The following is a 25117-nucleotide window of genomic DNA, read 5'->3' as shown; positions in this document are numbered from 1 at the left end:
GTTATAAAATCATAACTCCTTTATGCAAATACAAGCCCCAAAGGGAAAGAGAGATACTTATATGGGGTAGTATGTTGGTGTTTATGTGTGCATGTTCGCTAATATTGCTTTATTTATGTATTGTGTTGTACTGTATTGTCTTTACATCATGTGTTCCGAGCACTAGTGCGCTGTGATGTTACACTGCTGCTGTAATCGATCCGATGAAAAATAAAATAGACGAATGGTTCACGAACTGCAGCCCGCTCATGATAGGTCCTCCAGTATCCCAGCATGCCCCACCGGAAGTAGCTGTCGGCGCGGATACGCATAGTAACACTGTGGTTGCGTCCAGATTCGCCTTTTTTTTGTTTTTGTTTTCTCTCTCTTGTGAAATAAACATGTTTGCGTTTAGGTTAGCGCGTAGATAGCACACCGCGGCCTAGCTCTCCTCTCTTTCCCCGCAGAGAAGTCATCGCCGTGGGTTTTATCTCTGCCGAGTCTGTAAACGTGCACAGCCCCCCGGCCGGCGCCAAACCAATGTGGGCCTCCACGCCGCGGCCCGCATCGACTGTGAATCAGCCTGGCTGCTAATTTCGGTTATTTATTATTATTAAGGTTTGTTAGACATAGCTGCAATGTCCGGGTTTAACTTCGGAGCCGGAGCCGGAGCCGGAGCCTTGGGGGCGACTACAGCAGGGGGAGGGTTTTCCTTCGGAGCCACGACCAGGTAAGACGAGTTATCAAGTTCACTGTGTCGCTGTGAAGACCAGTATATTATAAATGCTAGATGTACCAGGACTGGCGATTCAGATCATTAAAAGTGTAGCAGAGTTACCGTTTACATTGGAGCTGCGTGGGTTATCCATCGCTGCGTATTATGGAAATACAGATTAATCGCACAATGCATCTCTGCAGTACTGAATTGAATAGACCAAAACCTACGATACGAAAATGCCTGTGCAATATCTGTATACTTCTGTGTGTTGCTCAGTCGGAGATCAGGGAAGCGTAGTGCGATGGTTATGTAGTATTGCCTACGTAGTGAAGTTGTCAGCCTGTCAGCACCCAAGCCGGAGGCAGAAGATGCTTGTTGTCCTGCAATGACGTGTGTCCAGGGAGCGACAGTGTCCACGCTTCTCCGTCTGCCGGACATCTGTGTCCAGTGTTGTTGCAAGCGGGGATTTTCTCAAACGTTGTGCATGATGTGTAAAGTTGTCAGCCTGTCTTGGCTGTGTATACGGTGGTCACGGTTTGTCATTGCCACAGTGCTACCTGTGGACAGTGGTCTTCCTTTACTGTGAGATATACCCACAGAATACTGACTATACTATATTGACATTGTCCCACCGCACTTCTGAATATGTGGCCCCACAGCTCTAACATAACCTGTGCAGCAGGTAACGGTACAGTTTCACATCTACAGGCCAACTTGTATCCAGCATGATACAATAAATCACTTATTTTATGATCCAATACTAAAAAAGATAAATATAATAAGGGTAAATGTTTATTCACTTCAGCTATGCACACGGGGGCTACACAACTAGTACAAAACCACACATTTTAAGGAGAAATTAAAAAAATGCACATATATTCCTTTGATGTATGGACAACACCTTATTCGGTTTATTTTCTATATTTAAAAGCATAATGCACGGACAGGTTTTCACATAGCATCTTAAAACGTTCACAACTGTTGAGTATTTTCACAAGACATCAGAGTTTTTGGATGTGTATTTAAAAGAAAAAATGCCAAGTAATTACCCAGGTGTTGATAACTTGCACGTATAACAAAGGAAGAGGTCTATACCTTCATTTCAAACATAGAATAAAAATCAACTTAAATTATTTAATCGTGATGAAAAATTAGTCAAACTCGTCGCATCCCATTTGAACAGCTTGCTGTTAAAGCACTCTTTAGTCTTGCTCTTTATTTGCTGTGTATTGCACACATTTTTGTTACTCCTCAGCAAGACACCTAATTGTTTTATTTATTGATATAGAAGTTTGCTGTGACAGTCTCCCTGTTGTCTTCCTGATGCTACTCTGTTGCAGTATTATACATTAGTTGTACAGGCTGTTTTTCCATTTTGTGGCTTAGTGTTACAGCTGTAGCAGGTACTGTTCTCCCTCTATCACAGTCTGTTTCACTGCCTCGATCACTCAGCATAGTCTGGGGCCTGGTGAGGACACAGGCCTGGCGCTCTTAGAGTGACTTGATTCCTGTAGCTATGCAGATGTGGTTATTTACTGATAAAGGGAGTGTGACTTCTCTGGTTGGGTTGTGTAATCATGTGGTTTCCGCCTGTGTTAGAGTGAGGGATACTAGATTGCAGTTAGGTGCTTCAGATCTTGTGTTTTCTCGTGTATTGTGTCTTGAGTGTGTGCATATGAAATCTGGTAGCTATCTTTTGCTGTGCATGCATTGATGGTGTTTATTATTTCTGTGCATGGTGTGAGCTCTGTGCTCTACTGCTTCTGTCTGTGCACGTTTCTCTCTATGTGGTCCCGCCTCTGTGTCCCCTCTGTGCAGGTGCCTGTCTCTGTCTGGTCCCTTCTGTGTCCTCTCTGCGTCCTCATGTTCTCACTCTCCATCTCATATTTCCTCTGGCACTGAATCTGGATGTTTATCTTTCTGTTGCAGTAACCCTGCGGCCACTGGTGGCTTCGCCATGGGAGGTATGGGCACAGGCACAGCTGTGGGCACTGCCACCACCACCACCACCTCCTCGCTGGGCCTGGGGGGCAGCCTCTTCGCACAGAAACCCACTGGCTTCTCCTTTGGGACCCCTACCGGCGGTAAGCCTCTCCTGTGAAACACAATTAGGAGGCTCCATTAATGCAGGTCCTGAGTCCTGTCAGTTCCCCCTGTGTGTGGTCTGTCTGTCTGCTAACTGAGAGTTTCTCTTGCAGGAACAGCAGCAGCAGCAGCCCCAGCCACAGGCCTGACGCTGGGTGAGTTCTCCTGTTGCCCATTTCTGTTGTTCGTTTTTAAAGGTTGGGCTCACGTGAAGTGTGAGGAATTGTTCATTCGTGCAGGATGATGCTGACTAATTGTTAACAGACATTTGGGGATATTCACCATTGCTAAAACTGGGGGAAAATAAAAGTCAAGCAGATTTAAAAATGCATGTATATGTTCAATGTTTTGCTGAAAATAGTATGATTGTACAATGTGTGCGGTTCTGCCTCGGCACTCTGCCTTGCCTGCACTGCCGGGCCGATGCAAACTCTCAGTTCTGACCAAGGCACTCTGCTCCCGACTGTCTGCAGGGGCTCCTGCCGCAGCAACCACCGCCTCCACCACTGGCTTCGCCCTGGGCTTCAACAAACCCGCTGCCTCTGCCACACCCTTCTCCCTCCCGGCATCCTCTGCCTCTGGGGGCCTCACTCTGGGGGCCACCCTTGCCTCCACAGCTCCTCAGGCCGGTACGCTGCCCCCTTTCCCCCTCAGCCACCCAGACTTGGGCCAGGCTGCTGTAAACACCCCCACCAGTGGACTAATGCAGACGCAAATTTATTATTATTAGGCCTAGTTTGTTTTCTGTACTTGATAGTTTGGCTTTTGGATTTTAATGTGGTTTAGCTGCAGTCAGTTTATTGCCTTGTCTGCCTGTCTTGTGCTGAGCGGCTCATGCTGTGCCTGCAGGTTCTACTGGCTTTGCCCTGAATCTGGGCAGTGCCATTGCTACGTCTGCTCCCGCCTCCACAGGCCTGACGCTGGGCTCCACGCTGACGGGGCTCGGCTCCACGCTGACGGGGCTCGGCTCCAGCCTGTTCCAAAACACAGCCGCTACAGGTCAGCATGGCCCGCCTTCGCCTCTACCTCTGTCCGTCTCTTCACAGTATGTGTATATGTATTCCTCCCCATTATACCACTTGCAAGAAAGTAAATGAGTGTGTTCTTGCAGGGCTGGGCCAGGCCTCCCAGGGTCTGTGGCTGGGCACTCTGGGCACCGTCACCACCAGCAATCCCACATCCTCTGCCAGCCTTGGCCTTGGGGGTGTCGACTTCAGCACGTCTTCTGAGAAGAAGAGTAAGAATCTTCCTCCTCCTCCTTCCAATCACTGCAGGTTTAAGTGTGTCTTATAAGGAGAAACATGTCCTGAGACCCTCTATGTGCACTGAACTTTGTCTGCTTTTAGAATAAACAGCGCCTTTATACGGGCGATACATTTTAATGACTGCAATTAAGTCTTGAAAGGAAAAATGTAAATGCTGATCTGCTTTTGTTATTTATCTTCTAAATAGGTGATAAGTCATCCGGCGCAAGACCTGAGTAAGTCAAACTCTTATTTTTGCCCACAGATTCCAGTGTTGCTCTGTCCTGGAAGGCTTGTTTTTAGTCTGAGACAGTGAGAGATGCTGTCATTGTAGCTCAGGTTGCTAGGATTGAGTAAATAATGCATGTTTGAGAGAGCAAAGATATTGGGAAAGATGCAGGGAGAGAGAGAGCGACTATTGTTGTAACAGAGCAGGGTGAGCATAGCTGACCACCTGCTTGTTCTGTTTTCCTTCCTGATCAGGGACAGTAAAGCCTTGAAGGATGAGAATCTTCCTCCAGTGATCTGTCAGGATGTGGACAACTTCCAGTAAGTGCTCGTGCCTGTTTTTTTTCCTTGTTGTATAGCAGGAATCGGGTGCTGCAGCATCTCCCATCCTCCGCGTTTCATCTGGGAGATTGACATGACTTTCTAGTACAGATGGGTGGGGGGTGGGCAACTAAATTGGATCACACTGAAACTAATCCTCTTTGACATTCAGAATCGCAGCGTCTCTCTTCTAAATGTAGTCCCCAGGCCGGCGTGTTTAACTCTTCTCTCTCTGCTCCCACTCCAGGAAGTTTGTGAAGGAGCAGAAGCAGCTGCAGGAGGAGATCAGCCGCATGTCCTCCAAGGCCATGCTGAAGGTGCAGGACGACATCAAGAGTCTGAAGCAGCTGCTGTCCGTGTCCGCCAGCGGGCTGCAGAGGAACGCGCTGGCCATCGACAAGCTGAAGGTGGAGACCGCCCAGGAGCTGAAGAACGCGGATATTGCGCTGCGCACACAGAAGACCCCCCCGGGCCTGCAGCACGAGAACTCGGCACCCACAGAGTGAGTGCGTCCGTATGTCCGTCTGTCCCGAGAGCACCGGTGTCGCTCTTCTGGTTCTCGGTTGGCTTGTTTTGTTTTTGTTTCAGTTTTTTGACTGACCTGCATTCCCTCTGACCTCCTCGCCAGTTACTTCCGGGGGCTGGTGGAGCAGTTTGAGCTGCAGCTGCAACAGTACCGTCAGCAGATCGAGGAGCTGGAGAACCACCTCACAACTCAGGCCAGCAGCTCCCACATCACACCTCAAGGTACCCCCCCCCCCCCCCCCACCTCATCCTGTTGTCCTGCACACCGGCCCCCTCAGCACAGGCCCAGTCTCTTTTTGTTATTCCAGCCAGGCAAGAGGTGCAGCTCTCTCTCCTCCCCTTTCCCTGGCTCCCTGTCAGAGAAGGCATGAGTGTCAGTGTTGCCTGAGGCTGTAGCATATCGTTGTTTTTGTTGCCATTGTACACATTCTGTGTGAGGGAATCACATCGGCCAACATGCTGTTCTCTGCGGTGTGAAGAGGGCCTGTGTTCTTGAGTTCCCAGGCTGTTTCCACACCTCTGCTCTCTGTGCCTCCGCAGATCTGTCCATGGCCATGCAGAAGCTGTATCAGACCTTCGTGGCTCTAGCTGCGCAACTGCAGTCGGTGCACGAGAATGTAAAGGTGAGTGAGACAGCGCTGACGTCTCCAGCTCTGCTCTGTTTAGCTGTCTTTGGGTGTCTGTGTGTTTAAGTAATTTCTGTACGTTGTTGTGGTGGTGTGTTGGTCTAGGGGTTGTGTCTGTCTGAGTGTGTGCTGAGCTGCCTGGTCTCCCTCTAAGTGGCACCGCTGTCCTCTCCTCTCCTCTCCTCCCCTCAGAACCTGAAGCACCAGTACCTGGGCTACAGGAAGGCCTTCCTGGAGGACTCAACGGACGTGTTCGAGTCCAAGCGGGCGGCCAATAAAAAGTGGGAGAGCGGCCCGCGCGTCACCACCGGACCCACGCCCTTCAGCAGCGTTCCGAACGCAGCGGCTGTAGCCATGGCTGCCACACTAACTCAGCAGCAACAGCCCGCTTCAGGTCTGAACGCATTCAAGTTCTAGATGGTTGCCGAGTCTGTGAGTAAGAGGCATAGTCAAACAGAACAAAACGAACAAGCAAACACAAACCATGCAGCTCTGCTTGAGTCAGCTGCACCCTACAGACCTCCCCCTGTATTTTCTGCTTTTCCTCTTTTCTTTAAAGTTTCTGTGATGGAAGTGAAGGGCTTGCTTTCTCTGTTTTCTTGAGTTAGTTCTTTCCCTTTCCCTCTCCCACTTCCCTTCTCCCTCTCACTCCCCCTCTCCCACTCCTCTGGCTGAGCCACTGGCAACCTGTCATAGTTTATTTTTATTTCCTTTATTATTTTTCCCCGCCTGTTGCCTATTCCTTTAGGATGCCTCTGCGCTGCCCGGCCTGAGTCTCGGGGCCCCTGTATTGAACACAACGTGCCGTGTCTTTGGTGCTTTTGGGCACGCCTAGTCCTGCGAGATGCCAGGTGCTGATGCACTGTAGGAGACCTGGTGCAGGGTAGGGACCCCAGGGCCACATTGAGGAGGAGACCTGCCAAAGCCCTGGCTTGTGCATGGCTACCCCTAGATTCCCAAATCAGTCATGGAGGTGGATGTCCAAATTGACTGATTCAGAGGGTTTTTTTTAATATATGTAGTTTTGCCTGCTGTGCACACCTGTACCCCCCTCACTGCCCACATGGGCCTTAGACGTATCTACTTGAGTTTTCACTAAAATTGTTATTTTTGTTATTTATTTTTTTCCTATGGAAATGCACTAATGGACAAACCCCAGAATGCGCAGTTTTGTCCAATCTGATAGCAGTATTGGCCAGGAAGACCGGGACATTTGTCTGCTGTGAGGTGGGTCCCGGGCACGGGGCTGTGTTCTGCTGTACTGCATCACCTCCCCCCTTGCTGCTCCGCACTCTGCACCCCGAATCCCCCTCTCAGTATTACATGCCAGCTGCTCTTCCCGTCACTCCTGGACTATCCTAGCTTCACTGTGTAGAGCTACTTTTTGCAACTCAAGCAGTCGCTGGGCGTTGAGCGACAGGGCGTTGAGAGCAGCGCATTTGTTCTCGATGTGGGACGTGCAGGGGTCTGAAGGCGTGGGCCAGGAACTCCTCCACAGGGAGGTGGACTGAGCAATAATGACTTATTACTTGACCTGAGCTTCTCTGTTGTCGAAAGCGAGACTCTACCCATGTAATGTGACCGGCTAGGAGAATTACAAGACTATGCACAATGCAGTTGTACTGGACAAATTGTGTAGCATATCATCATTTCAGCCACGGCACTTCATTGATCAGAATAGGAGTGGAAGACTAAAAAATAAAATTTAAAAATCCACTAATAATAATAATAGTAATAATGGGGCAAAGAAAACCCTCATAGTTTTAGGCTGTGATTATTTCCAAATTATAACCCAGGACACGGTGGTGTATTTTTTCTTCTAATGTGTGTAGAGAGAAGAAACCTCCAACACAGTCAACAGCCTCCGAGTCCAGGTTTGTGATTTGCGATTTCCAGGCCTTGTTGGGCCTCTTATTGAATCCCAGCCCGTCTGTTTACCTACTATAGTATGTAGCACACACTAGGATTTGAATTTTTGTATTATATTTTTTATTTGCACCTAAGAATTTAAAATGTACAGTATTGTACCTTACCAGGAGAGTGATCTTTTTACTCGTGCCATAAGTTCTGTATTATTTTGGTGCCCAGTGCGAGGGAGTGAAACGCTAAGTGCCAAGTGAGCACATCTCTCTGAGCTGGTGCTGGAGTTTGAATAATTGTGTTCATTTAGTACAATGAAGCAGCACTTACTGCAGCATCTGCACAGAAGGTATAACATTGTGAAAGCTGCCTGTAATTGTAAACCATTTATTTTCTCTTTTCTTCATGATTTTAATCCAGAAGAATCCCTTATCGTTCCTTAACCGAGAGGTGCTCTGGCAGTTTCTATCAGGAATATTAACTTTTTTTAAAACAAATGAGATGTTTATTCTCATATTGAAGAAAAGTGTTAGTTTGAAGTATCAGTCTGATTTAATGTAATCAGAAGAATATGAAATTAACCTTGCTTTTAGTGTTGGTAAGATGCGTATTTTTAAAAGTATTAAATCTTTCTTCTCAGACTTTAAAGACTTCACTGCTGTACTGTGAACTTTGAAAACAGTTGGGTTGAACATTTGAAATCTTAGCTGAAGGGTTGTTTTAAATCAGTTGCTGTTGGTTTGTTTCAATATGCAATCAGTAACATTTCTGGTGTAAGCATGACTTCCTAAATACATTCATTTTACCACAGCCTTTACGGAAAGTTTTTTGACAACTTTGTTTTTATGCCTACATTAATATATTTAGCAAATTATTATTTTTTGAAAAGGTTTTTAAGGTTGGAGGACAAATCTGCAGTAGAGTGCTGTTTAACTGAGCAGAGGGGGTATTTCCCAGGTCTGCTGAAGCTCTCGTCGTTCAACCTCCCTACTGACAGATTCAATCTATTATTATTACTATTACTACTACTACTATTATTATTGCTTGAATAATCATTCCTGCTCCAGCGATCGTTGCCATGGTGGATCAGGACAGTTGTTAATGGCATGTCCTGGGGCCTGCTGTTTGTGTGATTGATTGTAATGGGCAGCTGCTAGTAAAAGTCACTTAATGCATTAAGCTCAAATAAAAAACACACAAATGAATGTATTGGTTGAGTAAAGGGCCGAGGCCACAGTGTGGTGTGTAGCCCACAGTGTTTACAGCCAGAATCTCCGAGTGGAATGAACGGCTGCTTTTAAACCCCGACTGCGTCATCCATTCCCTGAAACTGGACTCGCTGAGAGCGTTCCTTTTGTTAGAATACAGCACACAGATCTGTACAGAGTGTTTTATCGTTTGCAGTGAAATTAGCAGTATTGAATGCATTTTTAAATCCATAGGATTGTGTGTCAGATGAATAAGTGTCCATTTATTTAGGTTGTTGCTGCTGCTTCTAAATTTAGTATTTATTTTCACTGGAGGAGAGCGTGAGCGCAGCAGTGTATGGCTGGCTCAGGTCAGGAGTTGGGCCGTGTGTTGTGCATGGCTTCTTAAACTGCTTCAGTCATGCCAGTCACAGGGCCCTGATATGAGGGAGAGGATGTCTTCACACTGTCTTTTTGCGGTGTAACCATATTAGAAGCACAGGGCTTGCAAGCCACTGTGGGAAGCCTGTCTCTGCTAACAAATCTGTGCTGTGTGTGTCGTCCTGCAGTCCGAGTCTGTATTAGTCCTTAGGCGAGGGGATGCAGGACAGGATGGAGACAGCTTTCGGGGCTGTTGCCTCTCGCATAGGTTTTCCCGCTTGCCCGGTTTCCTCTGGGTGAGTGTAAGTATTTCGGTGCTCATTCCTTTTCATGCACCCTTCTGTGAAGGACCGTCCTGTGGATATTCTCTCTTTCAGGCTAGCTTCCCTCCCCGTTTGCATTGTACACACTGCCCTGCGGCTTCTGACACGTGTGTGTATGTGTGTGCGCGTGCATACCCTGCAGATCACACAGTATGCGTGTTAGTTCGGTGCCTGTGTGACATTTCAAATGAAAATGGGTACTCCTCTGTGATTCTCTTTACAAAAACCCAGCAGAGAGGGGGGCAATCTTTTCTTGGCTTTGGAAAATCACAGGGGGCTGCATTTCTACGGTCAGCCTTTTAAAATTCCTTTACTGAAAAAATAAGGAAATAGCGAGTGTTGTAGCTATTGTTAGCTGTGGAATTATCTTCGCTCTTTCCCCACCCCATCCCGCCCATTTTCTATAGACCCTTTAAAGAGAATTTTTTTATTAAACCAAAAATATAATTGTGAGATCTGACAGCCAAGCTTTGAGTCATCCCTGCTGCGCGGCACCACTTCAGAAAGGTGTGCTATGCATACATGGGTCAGAGCCCTGGTCGCCCGTTCTGTGTCTTCTGACAAAAAAGAGGCTGCTGTCCTCCTGTCTGTGAGCGCAGGCCTGCCAGTGCAGTGACTGGGTTCTGATCCTGCTACGTTGCTTGCCTCTCTGTTTGCTTTGTTTATACTTTCATATCAGTAATGACAGCAAGGTACTGATTTTGAATTGCTGTATGCAAGTTGCATTGCACTGATCTATGGGAGCTGTCCCCTGTCAGTTCAGTTTAACCAACACTAGGCGTCTCAGTCAGCACTTGCTTCTGATGGGGAAGCAATGGTTGGTCAGATGAAACCGCAGTGTTTTTTGAATGAGCCTTTTCAGCTCATCGGTTCCCTGTGAGTGGCTCCACTCTGATCGCTCCTCCATATGGAAATCAAGTGTCATTTCTCAAGGGCCTGGAAGTGCCCTTGGCTCCGCAGGTCAGAGCAGTGCTGGGCTCTGAGATCTAGCAGTATCTAGCCTCCAGTACTCGAGTCTGTATGTCAAGACTAAGATACTACTGAGCCACAATGTACTATGGGTTTAATAGTTATGCATCTGTACAGTGACTCGTGAGGTTTAAATGCCTTTGAATCCTTACCTTAGTGTACATACAGAAAAGCGTAGTGACCAGGCAGAGGTATTTTATTTAAATTTAGTTTTTATATTTTTAATGGAGATGCAAAGTCTCTACAGCGTGCGAGTCTTCTCATTCCCCGGTGTGGGCAGGGTGTAGCAGGCGCCGGTCTTCATTCCCCAGTGTGGGCAGGGCGTGTCGGGTGAGCTCTGTGTATGGGATGCAATGTGTTGTGCTGTTTGCACTGGTATCTGATGCCAGGAGAGTGGAGGCCCTTGCCGTCTGTGTGGTTTCTGCTGCGTTTCCCCAGCTGTACCGTTCATGGCAGCGAAGTCCGATTTTATAGTTTTAGATTCCGTTTCATGTCAGAAAAAATGCACAAAGTGCGATGAATGATCTCAGAGGGCCACCCTCAAAGATTTTTTTTTTGTTGTTGCAGTTTTTCTAGAGTGCTGAAAGGGGAAGAGAAGTATGTACAGGGTTTAATTTAATTGGAGGCTCAGGTTTTTATAGACCGTTTAGTACAGTCATCTTTTCTTTTTTAAGAAACAAAAGACTCCCACTGGCATAGATGTTTTAATTTAATTTTAATTATTTTTCAATGCCTTCTTCCAACAGGGGGTTTCTTCAAAATACAGAATCCAATTTTAGATTAAATTCAGTGTCAAGGCCAAATAGCTATACAGTGTCCACCAGACCGTTGTGCCTCTGTGTGTTTGAAGATGAACAGTACTGAGACCAGGATCGATTTACAGAATCCTAAACTGAGGGGGGGTGGATTTTATTTTATTGGTTTTAATTCCCCCCTAAAATAGTTTTCATGGAACAAAAATCCCAATCCAAATGCGGATGTCTTGTCAGATCTGGTAGACACTGTTTGTGTAGACGAGTGTGACTGTATTAACCCTGTGCTTGTTGATGCATAGCTAAGGTGTGCCTTTAAACAAGCATATAACGAGATTGTTTGTAACTCAGTTTTGGCACAATTTCAGCTTCCAAAAACCTCCTGAATCACTGAACAATTAAAACATGTAATACAGTAGTAGAACATAGAATTTAACACAAGTTTTGTCTCAAGCTGTCTGTCATGTTTCATGTAATTTAAATTGACAATAAATCGATTAAAGAAAGCCATTGTCTTGTTTCTTTTTGACTCAAATTATTATTTTTTTATTTTTGCTAAATTGGATGAAAAAAATCTATTTGATGCAACTTAGTGTAGCTCGAGTTGCAGTCTTTAATTAATTAATTAATTAATGCATGAGTTTAATTCTGTTGGTTTCTGGTCCCTGTCATGCAGCAGCGGACCTTGACACAAACGTATTAAACTTATCTTTGACGTTCTGGCAAAAGGGGCTTTGATGAAAAACATGCAGGAGCTTAAAGCTGCTCTTAATTGTGTCTTTATATAGACTCCCCTCACCTCTCTGAAGACACGGCATAATCATACTAGGAGATTAGAAATAAATCAGCCCCCTTTTTCTGTCATTCCGCTGAACGCCAGGCACACTTCAGCGCTGTGCGTTGCGTTGGACCGCAGTGCCGGCGATGCATAGATAAAAAAACGTGACACAGATGCACACGCACAAAAGCCGATCGGTAAACGCCACAGAGAAAGTGCCAGTCTCATTATATGAAGTTTAAAGGTCGCCCTGTGTCTGTGTGGTCCCCAGTGCTGCCTGGCGCTGTGAGCGTTTGTGTGCTGGTCTCCAAGACGGGAGAGTGAGCCTGCTTTTCTGCTCTCTCTGTCCCAGGCTCGCAGCCCGCCCTGGGAGTTAGTTTTGCAGCTCCTTTTGGCTCAGCTTTGGGCACGGTCTTGCAGTCAAATGACTTCGGAGGTACTTTTTATCTTTCTTACGGTCTGTTCTTTATGCTCCCGATTTCTCTGTTCTGTGGTTGCGGTTGTTGTCGTCGTTGTTGTTGTTGCTGTTGTTAGTGGTGGTGTTGTGGATTTAAACAATACATCTACAGCAGTTTACCCCCCATACTCCCCTTACAAGTAATTCATTACAGAAGGTCTCGTCTCCCCAGTAATTGACGTTTTTCTGCACATTGCTTCCCATGTGTGAGGGAGGAGTGTTCCTTGTAACAGCTGCATCCATAAGCACCTGATAGAGCAGCTGCTTTAAACTACTCCCATAGTGTGTGTGTGTATGTGAGCATGCATGTACATGTATATTTATTTGTGTATGTGTGTGCATGTACATATATAATTATGTCAGTGTGACAGTGAGCGAGTGTGTTGACTGTGCTGCCTTCCTTGACTCGGCCCTTCCTGTCTGTCAGAGCTGTCCTCTGTGCGGTCCCTAGCGGGGGCTGTTTACTGACAGCTTTCCCCTCACCCACTGCAGCTCTGAGAGCAGGCCAGAGCCCAGAAACAAGGGGAACAGGCCGGCTCCCCCTCGGACGAGTAGGGTCTGCTAACAAAGCTGCTCCAGTGCACTGGGACGCTTACCAATACAAACAAGCAACTAAATGTACACCCCTAATGAGGACATTGTTTTAAGTGTCAGGGCCTTCCTCCTCTCCAGTTTTTGAAATCATAGAATCTGAAAAATCAGTTGTGCAGAATTGGTACGTTAATCAGCCGCTGACTGAAATCGAATCAAATTAAAAATCCGGCAGTCCCACAGCCTTGTAGGGGGTGCTGTTGGAGGGGTGTGCTGACGGCCCGCTGATGGTGCAGTGAGCGGAGCGGGTCTCTGTTCGCAGCTTTGGTGGTCTTGCCCGTTAGAGCGTAATTGAAGAGATGTGGGCTTCTGACAGCTCATTTCGCACAGCCCTGCACGTGAGCACCGGTGAGGTAGAGTCTCCGCAGGGAAATCACAGTGCCTAGCGCTCCGTGACCGGCGCTCTGGGATCGAGCGCCGCAGGGGGGGGGGGGAGACGGGGCCGGATGTTTAACACTGAGCGCTGCAGGGCCAGGCAGACGGTGTGAATCGCTCCACTGCGCTGCAGCTCCCCCGTCTCCTGTCCCTTCTCTACAGACCCTCTTTACAGAGAGAAAACGGGTGTGTTGGCAGTGCGAGTGTGTGCAGTGAGTGTTTCAGCGTGTTTGGGTGTGTGTAGATGTGGAGTGTGTCGTTTAACGGCCCTCTGTCTCTGCAGCGTTTGGCGGGGCCCCAGGCTTTGGAGTGGCCGGCGCGGGAGGGTCGTCCTTTGGTTTCGCTACAACCAACAAACCAACTGGGGGCAGCCTCAGCGCAGGTCAGACCAACTCCACACTCTCCCAGTCTCTCGGCCTCTCTCTCTCTCTGTCTCTGTCTCACTCGGTCCCGCTGTCCGTGGCTCTCTGATCCTCTCGCTCTCTCTCCTCTCTCCTCCCCATCTCTCTTAGTCAGGGTCGGAGATCAGCTGTAGTTCAGTCCAGATGTTCGCTTTGCAGATACTGTAAATATCTCTGGGGACACCACTGTAAACGAGCGATGTGCAGCTTGTATGGTACTTTCCGATAAATACAATTTAAATGGATGCTTTCCTGAGGAAACTTGATAGGTTCTCTTGCGTTGTGTTTGTTGTGTTTGTTGTGTGTGTTGTTTGTTGTTGGTGAGTGACTCTGTCTCTGTCTCCCCCGCTCTCCTAGGCTTCGGCAGCTCCAGCACCTCTGGGTTTAACTTCAGTAACCCCGGCATCACGGCCTCGGCGGGACTGACCTTCGGGGTGTCCAACACACCGGCCACGGGGTTCGGTGCGGGAGGGCCACTGCTGCAGCTCAAGAAGCCCCCCGCAGGCAACAAGAGGGGCAAGAGATAGAGCCCCTGGGGTAACTGGGGAAAAGGATAAAGCAGGGGGCTGAAGGCCAACCCCACGTTGTTACTGTTGAAGATATCTATTTTTATATTGGGGGTGCTGGGGAGGGGGGGCTGCACGATTTGGATCAGGTTTAGTGTAGTTCTTGGTTATTTTTTTTTTTGTATGTTTTTTCTTTTAATGTAATGTTCATTTTGTTTCTGTTAGTTTATTGTTAATATTATTTGGGGAATCTCTGCTGCAGATCCAGAGCTGGCTGCCAGGGACTTCACTGGCCTGTTATCTGGTTAATGGCGTAAAGGGTGCAAGTGTTTCAGTTTTGCCCGTTGTCGTTTTTTCTTCTCAATGGCTAACATCACACTTCTTTTTGGACAATTAATTTGTTGTTTCAAGGGGGTCAAGAAATCATGGAATATTCCCTAACATCAGTTTTGTTTTTGTGTTTGCTGGATGGCCCAAAGATCCAAAATCGTGAGTAGTGCCACAGGGGGGAGAGCTAAAGTGAATATTGTTATTTTCGCGCTGCACTTTTGTCTCGACGCAGGTAGTGTTGTAGCGAGAGCCTCTTGGTCTGTGTGTCGTAGTCCTGGGTGTGAGGTGTTGAGGTATCTGTTAGTTTTGTTTTTCTGAGTTTCTGTATTGTGAATCCCTCCCTCCTTTCTAAATGGAATAGTGTAAGAAAAAGGAAAGATTTTTCTTTTTCGTTTGTTTTTCTAAAATGTCTGTTTTTTTGTTTTGTTACCAAACTAAATAAAACATTTTGCTATACTTGTACCAGAATTTGTGTGTAAACATGTATTTTCCAACTTGAAAGAGCAAAGAAATTTAATAATAAAAAATAAGTGAAATTCATTTTCCAGATTGTTCGTCCGTCTGTTCCGTCTCTCTGGTTCTATCCATTTGTTCTGTCTGTGTTCTATCCATCTGTCTGTTCTGTCTGTCTTCTGTCTCATCTGTCTGTCTGTGTTCTATGTTGTCTGTGTTCTCTCTCTTATATCTGTGTTTCGTCTGTTTTCTATCTGTCTGTTCCGCCTGTGTTCTGTCTGTGTTCTGTCTCATCTGTCTGTCTGTGTTCTGTGTCTGTCTGTGTGCTCTATGGCATCAGCTGTATTTGTGTATGTGAGTCACTTCCTCCAGTGACCTGCAGAAAGGTTTACAGATGTAATTATTATTATGTGCTCCAGAGCTGGGAGGCTGCTTGTCTCTTCCCCAATTAATGTAGATTACTTCAAATTAGTAATCAAGCACACAGGTGAACTGGATAGCAGAAGCCTCAGAGGTACTGAATAGAACAAAGTCTAGATGGGCCAATCAAAACCTTTCATTTATGCATCTGAAACAGCTGCTGAACAGCGCACGGCCTGCTGGCAGGGTGGGTGATGCCCTGACGGTCAGCTGCCTGTAGGAAGCATTCCACTTTTCCCAGGGTGATTCATTCTGTCAAGGGGAAGACGAAGCACAAAGAGGTCAGGGGTCAGCCAGAAGCTTGAAGCTGGGGAACCCTCGCTGTCCACTACGGCCACAGTCCGGTCTCTCTCTACATCCCTGCCTTGCTCTAAATTGGTTAATTGGTTAGTGTTAGCTAGGAAACTGTCAATTAATTAATTGAGTCGTGGTCCTTTCGTGTCATTCTCTAACCAGGCTGCAGAGTTGTGTATTGCCGCCAGAGGGCGCATTACACAAGCAATGTACTGTATTTCACTGGACCTGGACTCGGACCTCAGTAGACCCAGTTTACTCGAAGCAGTTTTAAAACAGGACCATTTTTTTTTCTTTTTTTTTAAATACGATATTCCCTCTAGGCCAGTGCAGCCCAAACCCAGCCCTCGATGCCCCCTTTCCAACAGGTGTTATAGGTAGCCGTTTAATCGTCAGTTTCTTAACACCTGGAGCTATTTCACTGTGATCAATTAAGCAGGTGATTAGTGAAAGGACGTTATTTCGAGATGTGGCATAAAGAAAATGAACTTCCCTCTTCAGCCCTCAATAACCAGGATTCCCTTAATTGAACAAGTTAATTTGCTTAATTGATCAATCATTTCCATGTGGTCCCAGTCTGTTAAAATTAGCACCAAAACTTACTGGATAGGGCTCTCCAGGACTGTCTCGGCACCTCTTCTCTAGGCGATCAGTTATATATAACAAAATTGTTTTGCACCTTCGGCATGTTTACAGTAACGCAGCATTTCTTCCTGGCGTCTAGTTGCAGTTGGTTGTGTTTTCCAGCAGGTGGCGCTGGCCGCTATGCGATGGGCAGTCCAGGTGTTCCCAGAGCTCGCTGATCGGGATAAGGAAGAGCAGACAATAAAGAAACGCGTTTAACATCGTGGTGGTTTTTGACGCCAATGTCTTTTCAAGATGTGAGCGTGTTGGACACATTTTCCTTCAATTAACTTAAAAATGAATATATAATCATGCTATTATTATTATTTATTGCAGCGAGGCCCTGGGGCCAACCCTCCGTCCTTACAGTAATGATGGCGCACAGGAGAAGGGCCATCTTTACAGGTGATCTCTGCACACCAAGCCCTCTCCCTGCTCAGCGCTAAGCTGCATCGGAGCCCTTGGCCCGGGGTCTGTGCGTGGTGTGCGGTGATGCGAGTCCTGTGTACGCATGGGTCCCCGGGGGCCGCCCTGAGCGCCGTGAGGGAGTGGGGGTCCTCCTCCTCTTAACTAAGCCCCTCGGCTGCCCTGCGTGCTCTCACAACGGGGCTCATTAGCGCACCACTGCAGGCCGGACCCCAGCCGAGCTAGAGGTGTGCAGCAGCAGCGGGTCGCATCACTGCGCAAGTGCAGCGCTGCCTGAAGCGCTCGGTTGAAAAGCGGAGCCCGGGCTCTCGCCAGCCACAGCGGCAGGGGGAGGGAGAGAGGCAGCGCTGCGCCAGGAGCCGGACACAGCAGAGGACCCGCGGCCGGGAGAGGGACGTTGATCCGCGGATGAGAGCTGGCTGTTGCTGTGCCAGAGCTGCGCTGATCCTCCGTGTGGGATCGGGCTTTCTCTTTCCACGAGTGGGCATCTCGCACTCCTCATGTGGATTAAACTACAGACGGGTTGCTTGGCTTGATGGAGACGAATGGGACGTGAACTGGGCTCGGCCGGTGCAGGGTGGGCACTGCGGACCCTCGGATGAAGTTCCGCTCAGAAGTGCGTCTCTCAGGCTCAGTGGCACCGGGAATTAAAATAGCAATACAACCTAAAACCACGCAGGGCATGTCTGACACGGGGGGAAATAATGAGCTGTCAGCAATCGCGGAGTCTCAGCCTCACCTTCTCTCCCCAGTCTGACTGTGGGGTCCCATTTACACACCGCATTTTAAATACAGGCGACAGATTACCATTGTAGTGGCGCTCCTTCTGCGTGTATCGGCGGCCTGCGGGGATTGTGACAAATGCCAGGACGGCACACACCTCCTACTTGACACTTGAACAAAACCATTGCGCTTCTGCAACCGAACAAGCGCGCAGAAGAGCCGGACACAGTGCGGCAGCGGGACAGGCGGCGCAGGGATGGGGGCTGAAAGTTTCCCGTTGCTGGTGGCGCTGATGGTCACCCTGCTGCTCACCATTATGGACGTGAAGGCGAACGGCGAGTATTGCCACGGCTGGCAGGACGGGCAGGGCGCCTGGCGAGAGGGCTTCCAGTGCCCGGAGCGCTTCGACGGCCAGGACGCCACCATCTGCTGCGGGAAGTGCGCCCTGCGGTACTGCTGCGCCAGCACGGAGGCGCGTCTGGACCAGGGCTCCTGCGACAACGACAGGCAGCTCCCCGGACCCGGCTCGGACAGCCCGGACAGCCCGGACAGCGCCGCAGGTAGGACCACCCCGCCTCCCTCCACACACACACTGTATAGTGTCTTCATCCAGGACAGATACTTTCACTAAGTGACACCAATAATACATGTGTGCGCATACTGCTACACACCGTGAAATACTGTAGCCTATGGTTTATGTCTCACACACACACATGATATGAACTTCTTAAAAGCTCTCTTTGCTTATGACTGACTCCAATCCGGAGAGCAGCGTGCCTGGCAGAGAGATGCCCAGCTCCCACTCACTCCTTGCCACTTCTATATGTATAATGTGATTTTAACTTTTTATTATTCTCCAGCTGCTCTAGGGACATCGTTATCTCCGTGCACGCCTGTCGCCTATAAAATGTTTAAATTGCGAATTCACCAAGTGCGCAAAGCCGGGTTGCGCTATAAATAGTCGGTCATGAATGCGAGCGGCGCCTGCTAAGAGCCCCGGCCGTCCCCAGGAGGCAGCCTTTGTCTGACAGGTCCCGCGGGTGGCAGCTCTGCGTTTAGGAAAGCGCCCCCGCACGCCCGCCTCGTCTGCAGCCTGTGGTCTGGTGTGCTCCAGAGAGCTGAAACAGCAACGTGCTGGGTTTGCATGAGTTGTGTAGGGCACGGCCATTGTGCTAATGACTAAAATGCGTGTCTACATGTCTATGGAGTAACATGCACCACGTTTGTCTAAGTTTGCTGCCACGTTGTCTGGGATTGCTGTTCATTCAAGTTTTCTCACACTTGGCTTTTCAGACGCATGCATTCAGCACAGGCACGAAAATGTGGCGGCTGGCATCTCCAGTTTGTAGAGAAACTAATTTTAACTGTGTGTGTGTGTGTGTGTAGCCTGTTGCTCCCCACACCCCACACAGGCGCACACGGATATTAAAACTCACCAATACTGAGGTGCTGAGGTCTGTATTGCTCAGCGCTATGCTCCATAAAGCAGTGGATTATGCAAACTGGAAAATGTGTAACCAGGCCGAAGGGAACAATAAAGCAAAAGTAATTCATGGAGTTACTCATTGTGTAGCTAAGGGTGGAATGTGTCTCGGTGCTTTGAATCACCAAGGTCCTGTTAGAGTTTCACACGTTACTGCCGGCGGGTCAAGAGCTGGCACTCCCTGCACATGGCCCTCAATGACGGGCGCCTGAATATTTTGGGAGGTGCGAGAGCTCAGTTTACCGTCCACAGAAAGTGACCCAGTCCGGAACAGACCGCTCACTGCAGAGACAGGGCGCCCGTTGGGGAGCAGAGTCTTCAGTGGGTCTCCAGCCCGGCCCCAGAGCCCTGACTGATACAGCTGTGGGGCCCAGCACTGGTCTTGATCTCCAGCTCTCTTTAAATCATCAGACGCTGACCACATTTTACAGCCCTGGTCATTTTGACCAATTTAGCCCACAAACTGAATCAAGTCAATAATTAACAGGTTCAGATAAATCAGAAAACAGAAATCACTGTTTTGCTCTCAAGGACCACAATTGGCCAGCCCTGTTATAAACGCTTCATTCTGATCAATTAAACATTTTATTTTTTGTAAAATCAGTCTCCCCCCCCCCCACTCAGTCTCCCGCTGATTGATTATCTCTCTGGCTGGGAGCACCGGCCCCCACACATTCCTCCCCCCACTCCATCCACACCCCAGCCATTCTGCTGCTCCGTTTCCTTGTGTTTCATGGACGTGTGGAAATAAAAAACAAGAAAGTAGCCAAGCAGACAAATGTCAGTTTAGATTGATAATAATGGATAAAATAACAATTAAACAATAATAAAATACTCCATGAACAAAGGCGCTCTTAGGGAGTCCAGTTCCGGGAAATGCATGATGCAGTCGGGGTTTAAAAGAAGCCGTTGGTTTCCACTGGGAGACTTCTGTTGTGTGGTCACTGTGGGCTCCACACCGCGCTGTGGTCAACATGCATTAACAGTGACTTTTACTAGTTGCTGCTCATTAAAATCAATCACACAAACGGCAGGCCCCAGGACATGCCATTAACAACTGTCCTGAGCAACCATGGCACCGAGCTCAAGCAATAATAATAATAAAATCGCTGTTGCGTAATTAGTTATTTTCTGTCTTTTCTAGTCACGGAGTCCCCCAGCTCCTCTGTGCTGCCATGGTCATTAATCTATTAACTTTCTTCAAATGCTGAAATATTATCACGGTGAAACCACGAACTCCCCATTGTCCTCCGCTTGCAGGGAAGGGCAGGAATGTTTAGACTGTAACAGAATATCCTATCTTTTCTGCAGGGGGTGGATGGGAAAATAAGTTTGCGTGTATCACTTCTCGGAGAGGCTGCATCCAGTCAGTCAGGCGTTGCAGCAGCAGTAGTCTCAAGGCCGTGTCCGTTGTCATCTGGCTGCTCTGTGTCTCTGAGAGAGAGAGGGAGAGGTGTTTTGGTGGAGAAAGCGTGTTCTGACCCAGAGCAAAAATCACATGACTGATCAGTAAGGAGGGATAAAAAAATGACCAAAACAAAGTAATTCGCAGTACAATGTTGCTACGGGCCGCCTGCTGGTTTTGGTACTCGGTGCCGACGCACTCGGGTTCAGAGGCGAGAGAGGCTGCTGCTGTTGGGATCATTTTCACCTTCAGAAAATCACCCCACTCCCCTGCCCTGGGGCCCCGGTGGCACGGAGAGGGACCCGCCCTGTGCAGTAACGGGGGTTTCAGGAGCAAACCGCACGCTCTGTGTGTCAGTACTTCACCGGCCTGCTATTTTTAAACCCAGCATGTTGGAGGGTCTTCTGTCTGCGCTGCAGCCCCCCCTCCCCCACGCAACACCTCTTATCTGCTCTTATCGCCCTGCTGGCGGCTCACCCGTGTGAACGAGACGCGGTTGGGCTTCATGAGGAATTCTGGGATTGCTATTGTGGCACCTTGGTCCTCAGTGAGCTGCGAGCTGTCAGCAGCTGTGGAGTCGCCTGCACCGTCTCTGAAGGAGAAGGGTCTGTGCTTGTATTGCAGTCCTTATACTGTATATAATCATATATATATACCTATAGTTATATAGTAATCGTAAATTAATTAGAAAACTGATTCCACAGGGCTGGACTGCACTAATCTCTTTGCCTCCATCGCCTTCCTTTCCCCCTCTCCACAGTGCCCATCTACGTGCCCTTCTTGATCGTGGGCTCTGTGTTCGTGGCGTTCATCATCCTTGGGTCCCTGGTGGCCGTCTGCTGCTGCCGCTGCCTGCGCCCCAAACAGGAGCCGCAGTCAGGCCGGGCACTGGGGGGTGGCGGTGCTGGAGGGGGCGGCGGGGGTCCGCGTCTGATGGAGACCATCCCCATGATCGCCAGCACCTCCCGGGGCTCCTCCTCGCGCCAGTCCAGCACGGCCACCAGCTCCAGCTCCAGCGCCACCTCCGCCGCCCGGCCCCCCATGCTGCGCACGCAGGCCAACTGCTGCCTGCCCCCCGACGCGGGCCTGAGCAACGTCTACGTCAACATGCCCACCAACTTCTCCGTGCTGAACTGCCAGCAGGCCACGCAGATCATGCCTCACCAGGGCCAGTTCCTGCACCCACAGTACCTGGGGTACGCCGTGCACCACGAGCCCATGTCCATGACCCCTGCGCCCGCCTTCCTGGATGGCTCACAGGCCGGATACAGGCCCCTGCAGTCCCCCTTCCCCCCCAACACACACCCTGAACAGAAGTTCCCTGCCGTCACTGTGTGAGACTGAGGGGGGAACGGGCGACGGAGAGGAAAGACAATGGAATTTAAAATATATATATCTCTATAAAAAGCAGCAACTTGGTGTGTTTTGTAAAAATAAACAGGAGAGCTGGAGGGGCTGCTGGGGAGAGCGGGGCGGCAGTGATACAGTGGCGGAGCTCAGCTACGAAACATACGGACAAACACAAATAGGAAAAGACATCTTCACTTCTACACTGTTGGAGGACTGAGTGCTGCTCAGGATAAGAAGGAGCTTGAAGCCCTGAGCTGGCAGTGTGGGGCAGGACTCTTGTGTCTCTTCTAAATTCTCAATTTTACTTTATTTTGTATTTTTCTGTTGCTGTTCATGCGCTCTCCCGTAGCCTGCTGTTCTGTGTGGTGCTCTGATCTGTCCAGCGACCAGGTGGAAATACGATAATTGGTGCATCTGGCTTTGTCACAGGGAGACGGGCGGCACCCAGCGCCCTGCAGAGACCTGCAGCCTGTGGGAGTTTGGGGAGAGTGGGGTGCAGTGTGACAGATTGTGTGGGGAGACGATCTATCTTTTGTGGGCTGTGTGCACTGGTGGTCAGGTCTCCGTTCATTAGCGCCCTTACACACACCTGTAAAGAGGTCACAGTGTGGCGCGGCAGCAGGGCACGGCCAACATTCATTTCGGGCTTCAAAGCTTTCCGGTCAAGATCAACAATTCAGTAACGCAGTCTGTCAGAATTAGAGTGCATACATATACACAATAAATATCCCGGGTGATGTTGGCCTCCACTAGCCCTTGCATATTTCTCCTGTCAACACGGGCTATTAAAATGTTGACTTATGTATGAGAACAGCAGTGCAGTAAATCTCATTTATAGATTTCTCTTCCTGTAGGCACCTGCTGCCGTCCCATCAGCACGGCCGTGCAAGAGTGACCTTCATTGTGCATGTAGGGGCATCAACAGGTGGAGGAGAGTTTCCAAACTGGCTGCTGTTATTGGAAAACCAAAGAGTGCGTCTTGTGTCTGTGTGAGCTGGGCAGTGCGTCTGCTGATAATGCCGTTAAACAAAACCAAACCATGAGTAAAGACATAATGAAATGTATATATTAAGGGTTTGTATTTATTTTAAACTTGAACAGGATTTTCTTGAGACAGGAAACACACGGGGTAATAATTTCGTTTTCAGTGATACAACCTGGGGGATTTCTGTAAGAACCGGATCCCTTTGCTCTGTGTGTCTGCATCCAGGCCGAGAAAATAATCTCCTGAATGGAACATTAATTATAATCATATGTTTCCTCAGTGGAAACAATTGGCTGTGTGTGCGCGACACAGCGCCGCGTAACGTCTAACGCAGGTGCTTGGGGATGTGAAAACCAGCCGCTGCTCGGGTCCGGCGCTCCCCTGAACATGAAACAGTGTCGGGCGGATTGTGACGCAATGGTGACACCTCCTTCATCTGGCTGTAATTGCAAGGGAGCGCTCAACCCCATTGCGCTTGTAGGCCAGCACCTCTGTCTTAACACGCACACGCACACGCCTAAAAACGTTATAACCATGTGCCACACAAAAGAAGGAGGGCCCAGACTCCTGCTGTGATTGGCACACCTCTGTGGCAAACTGACAACTGACAACGTGCTGCACCTCAGATTTCATTCCTTATCTTTAAAATGTGAAAGTATTTTTAGGTTTCCAGAATGTAATTCTTAATTTCGTTTTTTTTTTTTAAAGAATAGAAAATCCAAACCTCAGGCAGCTAATAGACCAGCCCGGCTCACCCTGCCCAACTCCTGTTGCCTTGACCAGTGCCCGGTCCTGCAGAGCCACAGGTCCTCGGGTTTCATCGCTCTAAAGCAGCCGATTATGATCACTGTAAGGTTGGCTAATCAAGCCAATAACAGCTCCAGTTAAGTCATTGAGCGCTGGGAAGGAATGTAAACAAGGAAGACACTGTGTCTCTGCAGGACAAGGGCTGCTGCAGCTGGGATAATGTCAGGCTGCTGTTCCAAGCTTCTTGGCATTGTACATGTCTGGTCAAAAGGATGTGAAACTGCATTACATCGCCCTGAACCAGCGCATTGCCCCCCCAGTGGAGCGAAATTCTGGGAAATTCAGGGCATACAATCTCGAATGTTTACTTGCACAGACAATAAATATTGAAGCTTTAATTGTGTAGGAATGTAATTTGCAGCTGTAAAAAGTTTTCTTTCTTTTTTCTACAGATCTGTTGAAAGTGTTTTTTAAGTGTAAGATATGTCACTGTTATATGATGTTTCAGCTGGCGACAGTTCTAACCCCCCCAGAACGAACAGAGGTTTATATAAGAGATACAAATGTTTTTCATAATAAATATGCTATGGTGTGGAATTGCTGTGTGCGTATTGTTCAGTGTTGTTCACAACTGTCAATCGATGTGCACCATGTGACAAACGTATTTATTTACAAACTTATTTTTAATACCAGCTTCGGCGCCAAGTGCACTTTCTTAAAAAAAAAAAACTGGCTTGGTTATATATTTTAATATGTTTCCAGTTGAATGCGTGTCATGTCGAATGTTTTTCTTCTCCCTGCCAAATCTTTAGTCCTGGCAAAGGGACTCATTCTCACAGTGCGCACGTATTAAGAACAAAGAGACACAATTGGGGGAAAAAAAAAACATTCAACGACACACTGAAAAGCATTTAAAACATTCAGCTGAAACGCTCAATGCTCTTCTGAGATATCTGGGGACGGCTCAGTTGGGCCCGGCTCTTGGCACAGACCTTTCAAGGCAGCGGGCCTTGACATAATCGAGACGAACACAAAAAGGCTGCTGTGATGAATATCTTCAAGGTAAATCAATAGGTGTAGAGTGTCAGGTTCTGCGCTCAGGAGGAGCCCGATTCAGGACAGGAATGTGGCCCTTGGTTCTGTGAACAATAACGCCAAACAACACAACAAAACATTCGGGAACAAAGACATTAGCAAACAGGCATGATTATACCCCACTTCGAGATTCTTCAAGATAAATATCTCCTCAAGGCTCCTTCGGTATGTCACTATTGTGAAATTATTCATGCTTTTCTTTCTTTCGGTTCTTCTTTAAGAACAATATGTTCTGTCTATTGGAGTAAGGCGAGATGCTTTCCCATCCCCAGTAGTGGCGGTTGTGGGGCTCCTCCTCCGACGGCACGTTGACCTGGTGCGCGCCGGCCTCTCTGATCTCCGCTCGCACGCGGTGGGAACCAGGGCCCCTTTCTTCGGCTGCCCGAGTGAAAGTTTGCCATCGCGATTCTGCGCGTCCCCCCAGATGCGGACGCTCAAGGCCTGCTGCTGAATGCCGGCCACAAAAGGTTATTGTA

At 48.4% G+C, this 25117-nt stretch overlaps 2 protein-coding genes across 4 annotated transcripts; both read left to right on the top strand.

Annotated features, from left to right (window-relative positions):
• The first annotated feature begins 269 nt into the window (after window positions 1-269).
• nup58 (nucleoporin 58) lies at window positions 270-15176 on the top strand. 3 transcript variants are annotated; one of them, XM_066698997.1, is made up of 15 exons: window positions 270-709; window positions 2627-2781; window positions 2896-2937; window positions 3256-3411; window positions 3632-3781; window positions 3894-4019; window positions 4235-4262; window positions 4510-4575; window positions 4823-5077; window positions 5204-5322; window positions 5641-5723; window positions 5919-6120; window positions 12329-12412; window positions 13683-13781; window positions 14158-15176. In XM_066698997.1, exons 1-15 carry the CDS (start codon window positions 618-620, stop codon window positions 14325-14327), a joined length of 1827 nt encoding a protein of 608 aa, XP_066555094.1. In that variant the 5' UTR covers window positions 270-617; the 3' UTR covers window positions 14328-15176. The 3 variants fall into 3 exon arrangements, with proteins under 3 accessions (XP_066555094.1, XP_066555095.1, XP_066555096.1); XM_066698998.1 differs by lacking the exon at window positions 12329-12412 and having other exon boundaries at window positions 271-709; XM_066698999.1 differs by lacking the exons at window positions 12329-12412; window positions 13683-13781 and having other exon boundaries at window positions 271-709.
• A 1457-nt stretch (window positions 15177-16633) lies between these two features.
• shisa2b (shisa family member 2b) lies at window positions 16634-24143 on the top strand. Its single transcript, XM_066698993.1, has 2 exons — window positions 16634-18136; window positions 21225-24143. The coding sequence occupies exons 1-2, from the start codon at window positions 17833-17835 to the stop codon at window positions 21800-21802; spliced, it is 882 nt and encodes a 293-aa protein (XP_066555090.1). The 5' UTR covers window positions 16634-17832; the 3' UTR covers window positions 21803-24143.
• The last annotated feature ends 974 nt before the right edge of the window (window positions 24144-25117 follow it).

The sequence above is a fragment of the Amia ocellicauda genome, chromosome 3, assembly GCF_036373705.1.
Source record: "Amia ocellicauda isolate fAmiCal2 chromosome 3, fAmiCal2.hap1, whole genome shotgun sequence".
Taxonomy (NCBI): domain Eukaryota; kingdom Metazoa; phylum Chordata; class Actinopteri; order Amiiformes; family Amiidae; genus Amia; species Amia ocellicauda.
Note: the sequence above shows the minus strand (reverse complement) of the source record. Positions and strands in the feature narration are given on the sequence as shown.

Excerpts from the sequence above, each read along its gene's own strand:
- shisa2b (XM_066698993.1), top strand. The coding sequence starts at position 17,833 with ATGGGGGCTGAAAGTTTCCCGTTGCTGGTGGCGCTGATGGTCACCCTG. Across the intron at positions 18,137-21,224 it reads CAGCCCGGACAGCGCCGCAG|TGCCCATCTACGTGCCCTTC; the intron begins GTAGGACCACCC and ends CCCTCTCCACAG.
- nup58 (XM_066698997.1), top strand. The coding sequence starts at position 618 with ATGTCCGGGTTTAACTTCGGAGCCGGAGCCGGAGCCGGAGCCTTGGGG. Across the intron at positions 4,020-4,234 it reads CACGTCTTCTGAGAAGAAGA|GTGATAAGTCATCCGGCGCA; the intron begins GTAAGAATCTTC and ends TCTTCTAAATAG. Across the intron at positions 5,724-5,918 it reads CGGTGCACGAGAATGTAAAG|AACCTGAAGCACCAGTACCT; the intron begins GTGAGTGAGACA and ends TCCTCCCCTCAG.